The following is an 18,731-nucleotide window of genomic DNA, read 5'->3' as shown; positions in this document are numbered from 1 at the left end:
TTATTTTGATATATCACAGTGAAAGATTTATCGTCCTCTTTTTTTTTTTTTTTTTAAAAAAAAAAAAAAAAAAAAAAAAAAAAAAAAAAAAAGACTGGATTCTAATCTCATATGTAACAGCAAGGTAACAGAAAGATCAAAGTTTTATCAGTCAAAACAAAGCACTACAAGAAAACAATAGATGACTACTTTGAAATTTGGGAACAGGAAGTAAGTTGGGGAACATCAGAGGAAAAGTTAACAAATCAAAATGTACTGCTCTTAAATAATAACACAGTCACTCCAGGCTTGGGGACTTGATCCTTCTCAGCACTTCTGGAGGCAGTATTAGGAAGTTCAAGGCTAGCCTGTGCTATACCCTTTTAAAGACAAACCAAAACTACACAAAAACCATCAACATTGCAAATAGAATGAGCTTAGAGGAACGGAAGGATGGTTCAGTGGGTAAGAAAACTTGCTGTGCAAGCATCTGAGTTTGAATCCTTAGTACCCACATAAAAAGGGTTGGGAGGTCAGGGATGACAGACGTAGCATAACAGAAACAGCAAGCCTCCAATTCAGTGAAACCCTGTCTCAAGGGACTCAGTAGGTACAACAGAGAAATGTTTTGGCCTGTGCATTTACTCCCATGGACACCTGCACTTGCATATTCACTTGCATGTACCACACACACATAAAATAAGACTGGAAGCTACTTAATCTAATTCCAGAAAAGCAAATTATGAACCCATATTATACATTCTGTACTGTGTCTCCAGTACCAAGAAAAATGCCTGCATGCAATTAAGTACTCAATATATGTGGGGTTTTTTTTTTTTTGTTTTTTTTTTTAAAGGGGGCTGGGGAGTTAGGAGAGGTTCCAGGCTAGCCTAGAATTACCTATGTAGCTAGCGGTGGATGACTCTGAACACATGATCCCCCAGCCTCCACCTCCCAAGTGTTAGGATTATAGGTGTGTTACCACAGTAACTGGTTTAGATTACAAGCAGAGAAGACAACTTTTTAGAGTCAGTTCTCATTTCCCATCGTGGGTTCCGGGGGCTTTTTCCCCGCTGAGTCAACTCACTGGCTAGTTTTTTTCTGTTTTAAAATGGGTTCAGTTACCTTGCCCAAGCTGGCATTGAACTTGTGTCTGTATCAGTCTGGAGGGCTCATTATAGGAATGTGCTCTGATGCTTACTCACAGCATTATTTGTTGAATGAGTGATCTAGTATGTGAACTCTTATAAAGCAATCTAACAGTAATCTACTGGGAATGGATTTATGGGGGGGGGGGAGTATATCCTTTGCATTATTAAAAGTATACATGGGCTGGGTGTGGTGGCGCACACCTGTAGCCCCAGCACTTGGGAGGCAGAGGCAGGTGGATCTCTGTGAGTTCAAGGCCAGTCTGGTCTACATAGTGAGTTCCAGGACAGCTGGGGCTACAGGGAGACCCCCTCCCCCAAAAAAAGAAGTCTACATGGGCTGGCTGTAGTGGCACACACCTTTAATCCCAGCACTTGGGAGGTAGAGGCAGGCGGATCTCTGTTGAGTTCAAGGCCAGCCTGGTCTACATAGTGAGTTCCAGGACAGCTAGAGCTACAGGGAGACCCTGCCTCAAAAAACAACAAAAAAAGTATACAAAAGGATGGGGATGCAGTCCACTTGGTTGAGGCCTAGCGTGCCAACTTGGGATACATGAGACTGTTTAAATTTGTTTCATACCTAAATAACAACAAAACCGAAAATCCTATTTATTTTGTGGTATTATGGATCAAATCTAGACTCAGATATGCTAAAGCCATTGTTCTACCACTGAGTTACAACCCTAGGCCCCAAACATAATTTATCTCATTTAGACCTGGGGATATAGTTCATGGGTAGAGCATGTGATCTCAAATACACAAGGCTCTGGGCTATCTAGGATCTCATCTTAAAGAAAAAAAAGTGAGTGTGAGTTCCAGGGGGCTATAGGGAGACCCTGTCTCAAAAAAAAAAAAAAAAAAGGGGAAAGAGGTGAGGCTGGAGAGATAGCTCAGCAGTTAAAGAGTACTAGCTGCTCTTCCAGAGGACCAGGGTTTGATTCCTAGTACACACATGGCAGCTAACAACCATCAGTCACTCTAGTTCCAGGAGATCTAATGCCCTCTTCTGACCTCTGTGGGCACTGCATGACACAGGCACTTATATACATACAGACAATACATTCATACACATAAAAGGAAAGATTAATACATATAATTTATCTCATTTAACAGAACAGGAACTGAACTCAGAAGTTATGTTTTACCCCAAACTAAACAGCTAGTTAGATGCACAACAGAATCTCAATCCCAAACCTGCAGACTCTTTAAATTCAGTGGTTTTCTTCCTCAACCAACCACAGATGGATACCATAAACTGTATGCTTATTTATGTGCTCTGTGTAAACTGTGCTCTTTGATTTGAGATAGGTAATCACTATAGCCCCCCAAATGCCCTGAAACTCACGTTCGTCCTGTTTCAGCTTTCTAAGAACTTGGATTACAGTCCTGGGCTATCATAACCACCTGTGCTTTATGCACTAATATTTATAGCAACCCACACCAATGAACCACTTTCTGTCCCCTTAAGGGTTATACATCCCCTGCTGAAACTGTACAATAAAATATATGGTAGAAAACTGAAACTTATAACAAATGTACAAAACCAAGTATCCTAACCATCTCTGGATTGCAACCTGGCTTTCCCAAACTTAACATTTTTTTTTCCCCTAACTTAATAACCTGATCAAACTGTGTATCTCTTACCTCCTTTTTCACTGTCATAGTGTGATGCATCAAACTGAGCATCGTCATTAGGGAGCTGGACACTGGCTATCACAAGGTGGTTTTGTTCATCTGATGTGTGTGTACCCAGCACAAGTCGATGAATGCTGAAATCTTTTCCTTCAGGTCTGTAATAACAAGATTGTCACTATTCAAATTAACACTGAAAGAGAACAAAACCAGTAATGCACAAATATGCAAAAACACACTACTATCAGATTCTGAGATAAAGCCATGACACCTGGCTTCCTACTTTCCTATTTTATGGGCGTGAGTATATTGCCTGCATTTATGTCCGAAGAGGGCACTGGATCCCCCTAGAATTTCAGTTACAGATGTTTGTTAGCCACCATGTGGGTGCTGGGAATTGAATCCAGGTCCTCTGCAAGTGCAGCTGGTGATCTTAACTGCTTAGCCATCTCTCCAGCCCTGTTTTCTACTTAAAAAAAAAAAAAAAAATCTGTGTGTGCTATGAGCACACACACATTTGGCAGCTGGAGGACACTCACGTGTGTCCTCCCAGGAACACTGTCTACCTCTTTTAAAATAGGGTCCCACTGGCCTGCGGCTCATCAATTAGGCTAGTCTGAATAGCCAGGGAGCTTGAGGAATCCTCCCATCTCTACCTTCCCACTGCTGGAATTACAAGCATGCACCACCTTACCTGGCTTTTTTTACATGGGTGTTGGGGATTGAGCTCATGTCCTTGTGCTTTACCAACTAAGCCACTACTCAGGTCCCTGTTTCTTCTTTAAAATTACATTTTGGAGGGGCTAGAGAGATGGCTCAGTGGTTAAGAGCGCTGACTGCTCTTGGAGAGACCCAGGTTCAATTCCCAGCACTCACATGGCGGCTATGAACAATCCTTAACTCCAGTTCCAGGGGAATCCAAAGCCCTCTTCTGACCTCCACAGCATTGCATGACATGGGTGCACTCACATACATGCAGGCAATATGCTCATATACATAAAATAAAAATATTTAAAAAAAAACACATTTTGGGGCAGCAGGGAGAGGCACATGCCATGGCACATGTGTGGAGTTCAGAGAACTTGCTGGACTAGCTTCTCTCCTGTCATGTGGTAGGGACCTTTACCTGCTGAGCTACCTTGACAGCCTCTATTTCCTACTTTTAATGGTTCTTTGTTAAAGTGAGAATAATTCTTTTCTTTTTCATAAGCACAACTATATGGTACTTAATTTTGTACTTCTTAGTCACAAAAATTTAGAATTACTCTGGGGCAAAAGTTAAAAAACAAACAAACAAAAAAAAAACTTAATGGAATAAAGTGAATTAACCCTACATGCTGAGTTTGAGGCTAGCCTGGTCTACATGGGGAGTTCCAAGAAACTCAGGGCTACATAGCAAGACCCTGTCTCATAAACCTAATGCCTCCCCCCAAATTGGACACACTATTATTTTTGTTTACCAAGAACTTTGCTGAAAGAGTAAAGAGGAAGAAAAAGAGGGGGAAGGACTAAAGTGTAACTCAGTGATAAAGCATTTGCAGTATCCTTGTTTCAATATGCAGCAGTAAATGAACTATTCAAATATTTACTAAATACCAATTACTAGATCCATTGCTTCAAATGCTTTGGAAATACAAAAATGATACTTTTTTTCTTTTGTAGTGCTAGAGACAGAATCCAGGGTTGGCTGGCTTTATTTACATGTGCTCATGTGTACATGCTAGGAGGCTTGAGGTTGACATAGTGTCTTCCTCAACCCCTTTCTACCTTCTAATCTACTGATATAGGGTCTCTCATTGAACCCAGAGCTTACCCATTCAGCAAGCCTAGATAACTAGTTTGTCCACAGCTCCCGTCTCTGCCTCCCAAGATTATAGGTACTGGAGATAGTGCTTTATGCATATAGTTAAGCATTCTATCACTGACCTACACTCAGCTGAAAACACAAAGATGATCAAGACATGACTTGCACACCCTTAAAACCAGGAGCAACTAATAAGTCATGTACATAAATACTAGGCAATATATGTCACGTGGAAGGCACACAAAAACACTGGAATTTAACAGCTGGTGGATGTAGCTCAGAGGTAAAGTGCTTCATTAATATGAGGTTCTAGGTTCAATCCTTGGTATTGGTTAAAAATCCAACAACCAATTACAGCAACTTAGGAGCTGCTATTCAATTTCCAGGACCCACGTGGTAGAAAGAGAATCAACTTTTACAAGTTGTCCTGACCTTCATATCCATGCTGTGGCAAACATACATACATATATAACACACAAAATAAAATGCAATTACATTATTTAAACACCACAATATTGAAGAATTATTCCAGTATGGAAATAAATTTGGGAAAAGTAAGCAATCTGGCTCAGACCACATATCTACTAAGTATTACAACTGAGATTAAAGTCCAAATCTAGTTTTCAAAGTGGGAAAACTAAGTGGGAGAGAAGCCTAGAAAGCTGATTAAAATCACTGGTCAATATTTTGAATGTCAGCTTAAGGCATCCTGGAGTCTACACCACAGGGAATAAGAAATATCAAAAGCTTCACAAAGCATGGACATAGCTTAATATTATTCGTGCTCTCCTGGAAGGATTAATGTAACACTGTAAATAAAGCAGAGCTTCTGAAATTGTGGTCCCAAGACCAACAGCACCAGCATCACCTGAGACCTTGTTAGAAATGCAAATTTTCAGATCCATTCCAGACCCACAGACCCAGAAGCCCTAGAAGGTAGGGCATACAGCACTGTTTTGCGACAACTCTAGCTGATTATGTTGCACATTACAATGAGAAAACTCTTCGTCTAGATAGGAAAGATGCTATACAAAAAGTATTAAATGAAGGTTTATTATCTGCTGTAAAGGGGATAAAGAGTAATACTTAGGAAATGTCAAAAAGTCAACTGACACCGTACCCTCATAGATTAAAAAAAAAAAAAAAATCCCAGAATGATTTAGTAGGTATGTGGTAGCTAAAATATGGGACTCATTTGGAGGAAGGGAGCGCAGAGTCTTACCAAGTAGCTTAAGCTGGTCTCAAATTTGTGATTTAGCTGTAGCCTCCCAAAAACTAAGATTATAGAGGGGAACTACTGGTAAGGTTTTCTTTTGCAAGGCAGGCTGGCCTCAAACTCCTGATCTTCTCGTCTGCTCTACCATTAAGTGCTGGGATTACAAGTATGCATCATCACACAGTCTCTCAACATAAATTCTGAAAATATTTTATTTTTTATGTGTATGAGTATATTGCCTGCACATACGTAAAGGCACCTGTGTCATGCAATGCCCATGGAAGTTAGAAGAGGGTGTCAGATCCTGATCCCCTGGAACTGGAGTTAAGGAAGGCTGTCAGCCACCATCTGGGTGATAGGAATTAAACTGGGGTCCTCTGCAACGAAGCCAACACTCTTAACTGCTGAGTTGTCCCTCCAGCTCCGCAACACAAATTTTTAAATGGTTCAACTATGAAAGAATTGACAAAACGACCTTGCTTATCCTGAACTCCCAAATATTTCTGGTGACTGATGTGTGATCAGGTGAAGGTAGGAGTCCCTGGTCACAATAGAGAAACTCCAATTCCAAATTTCTAAGTGTCTGCCATGCAGTTGTACAACATCCTTAGGATAAAGCGCTCCACTTCCTCTATACCACTCATTCTCAAATTATCAAAAAAATGGATGTAAAATATCTATTACTTACATTAGAGTGATGTAGCTCAGTGGTTCTGCCTGCTTACCATATACAAGGCTCTGGGTTCAATCTCCAGCACTTTTACTCCAAATTTCTATTACTTGTTGAATATATTTTAATAAATAGCTTAACTTGGGGATGGAGAGATGGCTCAATGGTTAAGAACACTGGTTGTTTTTTGCGGAAAACACAGGTTCGAATCCCAGCACCCACATGGCAGCTAACAACTGTTCGTAACTCTAGTCCCAGGGAATCCAACAGTCTCTTCTGAACTCCAAGGGCATTGCACAACACGGGTGCACTTACCTACAAGCAGGCAATACATGAATACACATTAAAATGAAAATAACAAAGTAAAAAAAAAAAAAAAGCTTAAATAGCTTAAGTTTTGAATTTCAAAAAAAAAATTTAGTACACAAGTATGGGACTGTTACTCTGAAAAGTGAAGAAGCAATTTCAACAGACACACTGGTTTTGCCAAGTTTGCATCAATAATGTTCTACATTCAGCTTTACCTTTGTATTGTCCCTTCTTTTCGCAAACTATTCGTGATATTTCAAGTTGACATACATTTTCCTTGTTTTGAACATTTCACATATGTGACTGAACTCTAAGAGACCAACAGCGATCCTCACTAACCCTTTGAGCAAACCTAAGCCCCTGCCAGCATGCATTCTAACATCAAATATATGCCCCCAGGTCTCTTCCGGTTGTTTTCTAATCACCGTAACTACTTGTCTATAATACCAACATGACCTATTATTAGTGGACATCGGCCTCTTTAAACAACAAGCTCCTTTTAGGCAAGTTCTCTATTTACCTCGATATTAACCAGCTATCATTAATGACTGAGAATTCAAATGTTTTGTTGCATGAAGTAAACTCAGTAACTTCTTGAAAGCTCTCAAGTTTCATGATATGTAGTTAACTACATTTGCAACAGTCCTGGATGTTGAACAACAAAATAATTTCACATTTCTGTCTTACTTTTTGGTCTAGAAAAACTAAACGTTACTAATAGGTGTGGATCATGTGTTTTCTGAGTGACTGGAGAAAAAAACACGGAAAACCAATGTGAGAAACGAGATATCAAAGATTCGTGTCACCTGGTTACATCTGGAAGCCACTGGGCAGTTAAGCTGGGCCACTCCAGGGCATGGGTCATCACCAAATCATAGAGAAAAGGGGTGTTCTTTTTCCATATTTTGTATTCCTCGTTAATCACACGTTCCTCCACTGCGTCGTCAAAGGCTGCTAAAATTTTTTTAAAACAAAGTAAGTTAGCGCACAACACGGAGACCGAGTAGACATCGGCAAAGCCACCGACGTGGCTCCGTAGCTGACACCGAAACGGAGATCTGTCCCGATCTCCCAGCGCGCAGGCACTGACCCTGCTCTCCGCCTCGGCGGGCCGGAAGTTACACCCCGGCCAGACACTCCCGTTACCCGTTTGGGCGACAGTGTCCGGCCTTCCAAGCACGCTCGCGCGCGCCAAGTCACCAAAACCAGGGAGGCAGGAGGCCTGCGCTACAGGCCCGAGGTGTGGAACGGCGCCCGGGGGGGGGGGCGCAATAGGCAGCGGGACTGATGGGGAGCGGCGGGAGGCTCCAACTCGCCCGGAGCCTATCGCTCGGCATTGCCCGCAGCCGCTCCTCCCAAACCGCCGGGCCGTTAGCCCGCCCAGCGCGGGGCTCCCGCCGGAGTCTCTGGGACCCGGCTCGCCGGAGTCGGGCCTGCTCTCCGAACTAGGCCGCGGAGAGGCCACGACACAGCCCGGCGCCCCACGCCGACACGAGCCTCGGCACTCTCACCTTCCTTGTCAGCCATGGCTGCAGGTGAGCCGGGGGAGATCCCGGGGTTATGCGTTGCGGGAGGGGCGGGGAGGCGACGAGCGCTAGCTCAGCGCGCGCGGCCTCTATTGTTTCCTGCGGCCCCTGCGTGAGGGTGGCTCGCGTGCCTTCGCGCCAACATCGGCCAATCGGAGAGCGCGGTACGGCGCGGTGGGCAGGGCATCCGTGGCCACGACCTATCCGGACGCTTTTCGCGGGGCCGAAGCTCGTGCCCCGCCCCTTCCTGCCCTCCACAGGCGGGAGCTTACTTACCGGGGATCGCGCGCCAGGCCTACAGGGACAGTGCCAGCAGGGATCACGTGGCTTGCGTAGCCCTCACTGTCTCGTACGCAGCCATTTTCTTAGGGAGCTCTTATGTCAACGACCCTCTGAGAGTACGTGAGAAATCTGAACTGCTTCCGGGTCTGTTTATCAACTCCAAGGGGCAGCGGTGGACAACACGCCTCAGCACTTAAGACTCCCGGGCCTAGTTCAGGGTGTCCTTTAACTTAGTTTTAGAAAGAAGTAGCAACTCGTGAAGAAGATAGGGCCTTGGCCTTTGAAACGTGCCACCCAACCGGCAGGGCCTAGATGGAAGTCTGAGAAGTGCGAATATCCTTCCGCGAGCTTCGAGAAAGGAGCTCTCCTTTTAGAGTGGCGGCTAAGGGGGGGGGGTGTAGGCCGGAAGTTGTAGAGCGGGGCTGAAGTTTAGCCAGGGAAGGGCGGAAGTAGAGTGCCTATTCTGCAATCATGGCTCAGGAAGAGGAAGATGTTAGAGATTACAATTTGACGGAGGAACAGAAGGCGATCAAGGCCAAGTATCCTCCCGTCAATCGGAAGTATGAATGTGAGTAGGTGGCTCACGTCTTTCCCCAGATATGAGCACACGGGCAACTTCGGCTCCTTCCCTTGCGGCTTCCTGCCTTGCCCTCCTCTGTCCCCATAGGTGCTTCAGGCGTGATAGGTGCCCTATATGTGGATCAATTTGCACTTGTTCTGGGGGAAGGTCTTAAAAAAAAACACGCTCGGGAATGAGGAAACGCGAGCCCCTCCCCCCAACCCCTTACTTTCTTGTGAACTTAAACTTGTGCCTAATCACGTTTGTCGTTGTTAGCTAAGTATGTAACTCAGTGGTGGACCGCTTGCCCTACATTTAGGAAATTTTACTACTGCACTACTTGTAAAGATAGTTGCATTTTCCAGCGTTAACAGTAGTGGAATAGTTACGAGTGTGATCACGTTAGAGGCCTGGGAAAGTAAGAAAAGGGTTTCCTTTTCCTTTTTTAGAAGATAGATTTTTGTTTATGTCAGTGTGTTTTGAGACAGGTCTCATGTACCCCAGGCTGTCCTCAACCGGCTATGCAGCCTAGGATGATCTTGAATTTATGATTTTCCTGCCTCCGTCACTTCCCAAGTGCTGGGGTTATAAGTATGTGCCAGCTCACCCTGCTTGAGTTCCATCCTGCTGTGTAGTCTCAGCATAATGTCACTAGTGCTAGGATTACAACCATGCACTACCACGCCCAGTACTTTCTTTTTCTGTGTGGTTGGGTATCCCCACCCCCTTCAGGGGACAGAACCCTGGTCTTCATGAAAGTTCTGTACCACTGAACTATATCCACTGCCCAAGGTTGAATTTTATTAGGCACTTCAACTTAATGAATATATTGCAACACATTAAAATATTTGAAAAAAAAACCATTCTTCTAAATTTTTGACAAAATAGTTATTTTTATAAAAATGTAACTTACGCCGGGTGTGGTGGCACACACCTGTAGTCCCAGCACTTGGGAGGCAGAGGCAGGCGGATCTCTGTGAGTTCAAGGCCAGCCTGGTCTACATAGTGAGTTCCAGGACGGCTGGGACTACAGGGAGACCCTGCTTCAAAAAGACACACACACACACACACACACACAAAAAGTAACTTACATTAAATAGAGGTTTTTGTTTTGTATTGTCATTTTGAGACAGGGTCTCTGTGTAGCCCCAGCTGGCCTGGAGACCAGGCTGGTCTCGATCTGAGAGAGATCTGCCAGCCTCTGCCTCCTGAGGGACTAAAGGCATGTGCCACCACACCCAGTGGTTATTTTTAAATGAATACATGCTTTAGGATTTTTTTTCCAATTAATTGGGTTTCTGAGAGGAAAAAAACTGGAAAATCACTGCAGTGTAGCCGTGTGTCATTGTCTTTTTAAGCTTTTTCTTTTTTTTTTTTTTTTTCTTTGAGACAGGGTCTCCCTGTAGCCTCAGCTGGCTTGGAGCTCTCTATGTAAACCAGGCTGGCCTTGGAACTCACAGAGATCTGCCTGCCTCTGCCTCCCGAGTGCTGGGACTAAAGGCGTGTGCCACCATGCCCGGCTAACTGTTGACTAACTTGTTTTTTTCTATCACCGCATCTTGTTTTTGTCCTTTAAAGTTTCAAATGAACAGAATCATAGGATCTGGTTTCTTTTATATCTGGCTTCATCACTTGCATCAAAGATAACGCAGGTGGACACTTGTTGAAGTGAATACAGTGACTGAATGGAGAAACAGCTGAGATTGATTCCAGTTTGCTCAAAGATTGGGTATTTTACAAGGAGAATGAGGGAAGGGAGAGAGCAAGGTCTCCTAGAGTAAGAGAAGAGACAAAGTACAAAGATTAATCATTGTAAATGCAATAAGGCCAAGACCAGTTTTGTCTGTTCCCAGCAGTTTCAGAAGTTAGAGTTCTAGCCTCCCACAGACTGAGCCAGTGGCCCAGGCTGTGGAGATAACATTTCAAAAGAATGCTTCCCAGGTCCTTGAGAAAGATAATTCTGAGTCATAAGGGATACATATTCACAATTTTAAGTCCTTTTTGGTACTTGCTGTAAGATAGGGAGTTTAGGACTCTACATCGGGTGTTGGCTAAAACAAAGAAGGAATTCTTCAATGTTTGCTGAGCTTTTCTCGGACCAGCATTTTAACTAAGACCCTCCCATCTTAGGGATGTGGCCTTCTGCTATGAGAAGCCATGCTAGAGTTTGGTAGAGTGCAGGGGTTCGGATAAAGCTGTACAGGAGAGTTCTGCAGCTCTCCACAGTATTTTGGCATTCATGTTAATGCTTATTTCAGTCATTTGTGCTTTTTTAAAAAAAAAAATTTTTTTTTTTCGTTTTTTTTTTTTTCTTGGGGCAGGGGCTTCCTGTAGGCCCACCTGTCTTGGAACTCACTATGTAGACCAGGCTGGCCTTGAACTCACAGTGATCCGCCTGCCTCAGCCTCCCAAGTGCTGGGATTAAAGGCGTGCGCCACCATGCTTGGCTGTTTTTTTTTTTTTAGGACAACTGTATAGCTGTGGCTGGCCTGGAACTCACTATGTAGCCTCTGCCTTCTGAGTGCTAAGATTAAAGGTGTGCACCACTATGCCTGGCTTGGGTTTTGAATTTTTAAAATTAAATTGTGAGTTTATTTACTTATTTAATTTGCTGTGGTGGGGATCGAACACAGGGCAGACAGTCCACCACTGACTCTTCCCCATTTTAATTAGTTTAATTAGTCCCCAGCATCCCTTCCCCATTTTATTTTAATTAGTTTCATTGGGGTCTTTGGTTTTTTGAAACAGTGCTCTATGTACCTCAGACTGGCCTTGAACTCACTGCATATACCAAACCGGTCTCAAACTGATGATCCTCTTGCCTAAGCCTCCTGAGTGCTGGGATTACAGGTTTGTACCACAGTGTCTGTAATCCTACAAAGTGCTCCAGCCTTGGATGCAGAAAAATCTCAATTCCAGTACCAGCTGTACTTTAAAAAAAAAAAATTTAATTTATTATTTTTATGATTTATGGGTATGAGTGTATTGTCTGCATGTATGTGAGTGCATCTGTATCGTGCAATGCCTTGGAGGTCAGAAGGGCTTCTGATTCCCCTGGAACTGGAGTTAAGGACGTTTTCTAGGTGTCATGTGGGTGCTGGCAATCAAACCCGGGTCCTCTGCAAGAGCAATCAGTGCTCTTAACCACTGAGCCAGCTCTCCAGCCCCTGTACTTTTTTTTTTTTTTAACTTTTATTTTTTCATTTATTTTATGCCCAATTTATTCCCATGCCATAAGTTTTTGTTTCTCTAAGTTTCATCGGGGATATCTTTTTCTTCTGTGCAACCTCCTCTTTGGCTTGGGGGCAGTTTGTTCCTTTTCCGTGAAGATCATTTTGATATTTCAGTGGGAGCTCGTGTGGGTTAATCGGACCATGAGCTCTTTAAATTCTTTGGCACATCCTGGCTGTTACATTCACTTGGATTTGCTCAATGACTAGAGAGTCTACATCTAAACTCTTAGATTCAGCATTACTCTCTACATTTTTTAAGCATATGCAGCAAAAATTCATCATTTTTTGGGCCACCAACTCTGTGTCCAGCCCCACTGTTTGACCTGGGCATATCTGCTGTCTCTACCATTGCATCATAGAACGTCACACACTGCTTCCATCTAAAGTGACATCTTTCAGATACTTCGTTGCTTTTCAGATATGCATACTCTTAATGGCGTGGGCATTTTCCTGGGGGTTCTTTTTTTTTTTCGGTCTTTTTGAAGCAGGGTCTCCCTATGGCCCCAGCTGTCCTGGAACTCACTATATCACTATGTAGACCAGGCTGGCCTTGAACTCACAGAGATCTGCCTGCCTCTGCCTCCCAAGTGCTGGGACTACAGGCTTGCACCACCATGCCCGGCTCCCGGGAGTTCTTAAAGTGAACATGAGGATTTGAACTTCTCAATTTGTGTGATTTCATAGGGTTTTCAGGGCCAAGACTGTAGCAAACCATCTTCACAGGTCACCTCTGGTCACTTCAACTATACTTGTAGACAGCACTGTAGTCTAGAAATAGTCATTTGATCTCTATGGATTTCAGATTTCTTTTTCTTTGACTTTTGCTTTGCTTTCTCGTTCACACTCAATATTAAACCCAGGACATTGCACATGCTAGGTAAGTATTCTGTCACTAAGCCATATCCCCAGACCCCAGGTTTCTGCTTACAAGTCAAATGATTATATTATGACCTCCAAGAATTCCTGCTAGCACTATCTGATACTCTGTGATCCTAAGTGGAAGGAATTGATGAAAGTCAAGGTGGAGGTGAAGAACAGACTGAAAACGTCAAGTTAGCTGACAGTTCAGCGGAGCATGCAGTAGTGGTTGCAGCGGCTTTCTGGTCTTCCCTGTGGAACTAGCAGGCAATGCTCATGATGCATCTGTGGAGTTTACTTTCCTAAGCTACTTTATCTAGGGTTAGACTAACTATTCAGAAATGAGACAGTATTCTAGAGGTTTATGTCTTGGAGATGAGGTAGTTGCTAGAATGTTGATCACTCACATAGTCCATATTTAGAAAAGATACTAAGGCTGGGGGTCTAGATCAGTGGTAGAGGGTTTACCTGGGACATGCTACGTCTTGGGTTTTATTAACTTTGGGGGGAGAAAAATCCCTAGCAATCCTGATTTCTATTTGTTTTCAAGAAAAATAACTGATAACAGGAAGTATTTATTGAGAGATTAATGTATAAAACACCCCTGACACACAAGGTCTTGCTGTGTCACCCAGGATACACAAGCTAGGCTCAAGTGATCCTGCAGCTCTAACCTCTTGAGTCCCTGGGACTACAGGAACCCACATGGCACCCAACTGAGACATTTTAAGAGTACCTGGAAGGAACTGGCCATGGTGGTATACACTTTAACCCCAGCACTCCAGAGCCTGTGGCAGGAGGATTATCATGTATTTGAGGCCAACCTGGGCTACAAAACAAAACACCTGGAATATTCCTACCTTGCTACTTTCCAGAAACTGTAATTCATTTATTTATGAACCTTGGGGGGTTTTGTTGGTTTGTTTTGTTTTTTAAAAAAATAACACTAGCAAAGCAAGGAACTTTGTTGAGTAACTACATAGTAAGAGGTCTGGCTACCTCACATTTTCCTGTTCTTTAAGGATTTTCTTTTTTAATTTTTTAAAAATTTATTTATTTATTTATTGGTCTCTTTGAGACAGGGTTTCCTTGTAGCCCTAGCTGGCCTGGAACTTACTATGTAGACCAGGCTGGCTTTGAACTCTAGAGATCCACATGCTTCTGCCTCCCAAGTGCTGGGCTAAAGGCATGCGCCACCATGCCCAGCCCTCTATTTTTATTTTTAAAAGATTGATGTGGGGCTGGAGAGATGGCTCAGCGGTTAAGAGCACTGACTGCTCTTGCAGAGGACCCGGGTTCGATTCCCAGCACCCACATGGTGGCTACGAACCATCCTTAACTCCAGTTCCAGGGGAATCTGAAGCCCTCTTCTGACCTCTGTGGCATTGCATGACATGGATGCACTCACATGCAGGCAATACACTCATACGCATAAAAATAAAATATTTTTTAAAAAATATTGATGTATATGAACGTTTTGATTGCATGTGTGTATGTGCATCATGCACATGCCTAGAGGCCAGAAGAGGATATTGGATCTCTGGGAATTGCCATTGTTAGCCTCCATGTGGGTGCTGGGACTGAACCCCAGGTCCTTGCAAGAGCAGCAAGTGCTTTTAACCCCTGAACCATCCCTCCAGCCCCATCTATTTTCCTTTTTTTTTTAAGGGGGTCTTCTTGATGTAGGGTCCCCCTGTAGCCCCCAGCTGACCTGGAACTCACTATGTAGACCAGGCTGACCTTGAACCCACCTGCCTCTGCCTCCTGAGTGCTGAAGCCCTATCTTTTTTACTCTTGTTTGTAGGTGAGGATGGCCCATGGGTAGACAACCTTGGGTGTCCTTGACTTTCCACCTTGTTTGAGACAGGGTCTTTTTGCTGCTGGTAAACTTCTGGAGAGTCTTCTGTTTATGCCTCCCGTTTCCTGTAGGAATGCTGGGATTACAGTTGCACAAGCCACTATGTCCAGCTTTTACCTGGGTTCTGCTGATCTGAACTCATGTAAGGCTTGTACAGCAAGTGCTTTTATCCACGAATGTACATACATGCCACAGTATGTGTGGAAGTCAGAGGACAGCTCTCGGGAGTCAGTTCTCTCTTTCTACTATGGGTTCCAGGGATCAAACTTGGGTCATCAGGCTTGTGAAGTGTTTACTCACTGAACCATCTTGTCACCTCACCTCCCTTGATAGGGTCTTACTGTGTACCCCAGGTTGTCCAGGAATTAGTATCCCAGGCTGGGTTGGAACTTGTGACCCATCTAACCTTAGCCTCCTGAGTGTGTGGATTACAGGCTGGGATGATGATCTTAACACTATGTCATAGTGAACTAGAGTCTTTTTCTTACTGCTATTGCCACCTGCTGCCTTTGGTCAACCCCCTAGAGTTTTCTTTTTTTTGGTATGGATTGAGAGTCAAGTTCAAGTGACTTACAAATGGCTTTCCCTCTTCTCCCTCAGATTTGGATCATACAGCTGATGTCCAGTGAGTACAGCCACAGTTTGTTCCTTTGAAACCACGTCTTTAAATGGGAAAGATGGGATGTTTTAAATTTTTTTTGATGTTTTTGAGACAGGGTCTCCCTGTAGTCCCAGCTGGCCTGGAACTCTCTATGTAGACCAGGCTGGTCTCCAACTCACAGAGATCCGCCTGCCTCTGCCTCCCAAGTGCTGTGACAAAAGACGTGCACCATCACTCCCGGCTTTAAATTTTTTAAAAATTTTAAATATTTTGTGTATGCGCACGTGGTGTGTGTGTGTGTGTGTGTGTGTGTGTGTGTGTGTGTGTGTGCATGCATATACGTTTGTGCACCTGTGCCATGACACGCATGTGGAGATCCGAGGACAATTTATGGGAGTTCTTTCTCTCCTCCCATGTGAGTCCTGGGATTCAAACTCAGGCCATCAGGCTTGGCAGCAACCTCCTTTACCTGTCTGAACAGTCCCAGGCTCAATGTTTTCACCTAGAGAGCTCTAATCTTGTTTTATTTTGTCTTAAATTTTAAGTACATTTTTTATTTGTTTATGTTGTATGTGTCTACTTGTGTATACATATGTATCATAGCACACCTATGCAGTTCAGAAGATAACTTGTGTGTATCAGTTCTCACCTTCCATTGTGTGGGTCCTGGGAATGAAACTCAGGTTGTCAGGTTTGGTGGCAAGTGCCCTTACCTGCTGACCCAAGGACATATCTACTTTTAATCTTTTTCCTCTCATTTTGGTTCCTTCTGAACATGAAGTAGTTTAAAAACATCTAGTTTTGATGCCATTAAATTGGTATTCAGCTTTGTATTTATCAAACTTATTTTCTTTTGGCTTTGCTGTGAAATTTTGAATTTTTCTCTTTTGCATACACACAGTATTTTTTTTTTTTTTTAAGGTTACATGCATGGGGAGATACTCTGGAGGAAGCGTTTGAACAGTGTGCCATGGCCATGTTTGGGTACATGACAGATACTGGGACTGTGGAACCCCTCCAAACAGTAGAAGTAGAAATTCAAGGTAACTCATTTATTTTTAAGGAAATAATAATTATATGTGATCTGAGTGTATTTTCACAGTAAGAACAACAGAATTGATTTTGAATTTATAAATTAGCCTAAGAAATTCTTTGTACTTTAACAAACAAGCTTTTGGAGACCAGAATTATTAAACATTATACTATCATGGCCCTTTTTGATCCTGTGTAGGCGATGATTTACAATCTCTTCTGTTTCACTTTTTGGATGAGTGGCTTTATAAGTTCAGTGCTGATGAATACTTCATACCCCGGGTAAGCAAGGGTTTTTCCTTTTTGTTGAGCAAGTGAGCTCTTAGTCCATATTTTAAAGATAGAATATGTGATTCAAAAACCAGTCCATATAGTTATGCAAGGTAATATTGATATGCATAAATTATAGGGACTTCTTGATTGACCTGTTTGCCTGGATATGTGCATTTTTATATTTAGATCTCTGATGGTGTAGTATTCGATATCAAGATTGTCTAAGAACAACTATTAAAAAGAAAAAGAAAATAGAAAGATGCACTTGAAGTAGAAGTTTGAACTATGTTTATATCCATCCATGTATTCCTATTGTTTCCTTTGAAGTTTAGCAGCTCTGATACTTTGTACTAAATTCAACAATTACTGATTTTAGTTTTTCCTAAAAAAAAGGAAGGAAGGAAGGAAGGAAGGAAGGAAGGAAGGAAGGAAGGAAGGAAGGAAGCCATATAGAACCATATAGAAGTTGCTTGCTGCTGTCAACCTCTAGGACACTTGTCCTACATCTCTGTAGCTAACACAGCCCTCCATGTTTCCATAAGTCCTCCAGTCTCTCCTTTATCAGCTCCATGACATATATTCTACTGACTAAGTCATTCATCCTACAGAGTTCAAGTATATAAAGTATTGTATTAAAAATAGGCTGATAGTGACTAAAATTCTATATTCTCCTCCTCTACAGAGATACTCTTTTTTTTAAGTTAAAAATTTTTTTTTTAATTTTTACTTTATGTGTATGAGTGTATTGTCTGCATGTGTGTAAATGCACCAGTGTCATGCAGTGCCCATGGAGGACAGAAGAGGGCATCAGATCCCCTGGAACTGAGTTACAGACAGTTGTTAGCTGCCATGTGGATGCTGGGATTTGAACCTGGGTCTTCTGCAAGAGCAGCCAGTGCTCTTAACTGCTGAGCCAGCTCTCCAGCCCCCAGAGATACTCTTGACTTTTTCTTTGCTGATACACGCTCTATCTACCACTGAGCTATTCCTACAGCAGCCCCTTGACCCACTTTTCTTATTCATTACTTAGGAGACAGGGTCTCATGTAACTGATTGGCTTCAAACAAACTGTAGTGGAGGATGGCCCAAACTTCTGATCCTTCTGCCTCCACCTCCTGAATGCTGCAAGGCATATGCCACCATAACCAGCTTTGACTCATTTATAGAGTATATATTCTTCTAGGATCTCACTTGAATAAATAAAAATCCTTATTTTCTTGTGTTCTATTTTACTTGAATCTTTAATTTTCTTTGCTTCAGAGAAGTTTGATATTTCTAGAAAATGTGGTAAGCTAGAGGTGTTTTATAGTAGCTAGTCTAGTGTGATTTTGTTTTGTTTTTGAGACAGGATCTCACTACTTAACCTGGGGTAGGCTTCACCTCAGGATCCCCCTGCCTTAGTTTCCCAGGTGCTGAGATTACAAACATTTGCTACCATACTGAGCTGAACCTTTTGTTTTAAGCAATGCATTTCTAGGGGACTGGAGAGATAGCTCAGGGGTTAAGAACACTGAATGTTCTTGCAGAAGACCTGGGTTTGGATCCCAGCACCCACATGGCAGCTAACAACTGTCCATAACTCTAGCTCCTGGGGATCCAACAGCCTCTTCTGTCTTCTGTGGGCATTGCACCACACGGGTGCACTTACCTACATGTAGGCAATACATGCATATTCATAAAATTATAAAAATAGGGCTGGAGAGATGGCTCAGCAGTTAAGAGCACTGACTGCTCTTGCAGAGGACCCGGGT

At 43.0% G+C, this 18,731-nt stretch overlaps 2 protein-coding genes across 3 annotated transcripts in view; one reads left to right on the top strand and one right to left on the bottom strand.

The window, feature by feature from the left end:
- Rbbp4 (RB binding protein 4, chromatin remodeling factor) overlaps nucleotides 1-8,423 on the bottom strand; it is a 28,245-nt gene extending 19,822 nt beyond the window's left edge. The window contains exons 1-3 of the mRNA XM_008829195.2: nucleotides 8,270-8,423; nucleotides 7,565-7,712; nucleotides 2,772-2,917 (exon numbers count right to left, since the gene is read on the bottom strand). Coding sequence (XP_008827417.1) covers nucleotides 2,772-2,917; nucleotides 7,565-7,712; nucleotides 8,270-8,285 — 310 coding nt within the window. The 5' untranslated portion in view covers nucleotides 8,286-8,423. The remainder of the gene's footprint in view (nucleotides 1-2,771; nucleotides 2,918-7,564; nucleotides 7,713-8,269) is intronic.
- Nucleotides 8,424-8,591: 168 nt separating this feature from the next.
- The window catches only part of Zbtb8os (zinc finger and BTB domain containing 8 opposite strand), a 15,282-nt gene continuing 5,142 nt past the window's right edge, over nucleotides 8,592-18,731 (top strand). Inside the window, exons 1-4 of one of the 2 annotated variants that reach the window (XM_008829189.3) lie at nucleotides 8,592-9,134; nucleotides 15,675-15,699; nucleotides 16,597-16,718; nucleotides 16,907-16,989. In XM_008829189.3, the coding sequence (XP_008827411.1) occupies nucleotides 9,038-9,134; nucleotides 15,675-15,699; nucleotides 16,597-16,718; nucleotides 16,907-16,989 (327 nt within the window). In that variant the 5' untranslated portion in view covers nucleotides 8,592-9,037. The remainder of the gene's footprint in view (nucleotides 9,135-15,674; nucleotides 15,700-16,596; nucleotides 16,719-16,906; nucleotides 16,990-18,731) is intronic. The other variant, XM_017797180.2, reaches the window with a different exon arrangement.

This window comes from Nannospalax galili, unplaced genomic scaffold (assembly GCF_000622305.1).
Source record: "Nannospalax galili isolate Female #2095 unplaced genomic scaffold, S.galili_v1.0 scaffold473, whole genome shotgun sequence".
Taxonomy (NCBI): Eukaryota; Metazoa; Chordata; class Mammalia; order Rodentia; family Spalacidae; genus Nannospalax; species Nannospalax galili.
The sequence above is the reverse complement of the archived record's forward strand: the minus strand, read 5'-3'. Positions and strand labels throughout refer to the sequence as shown.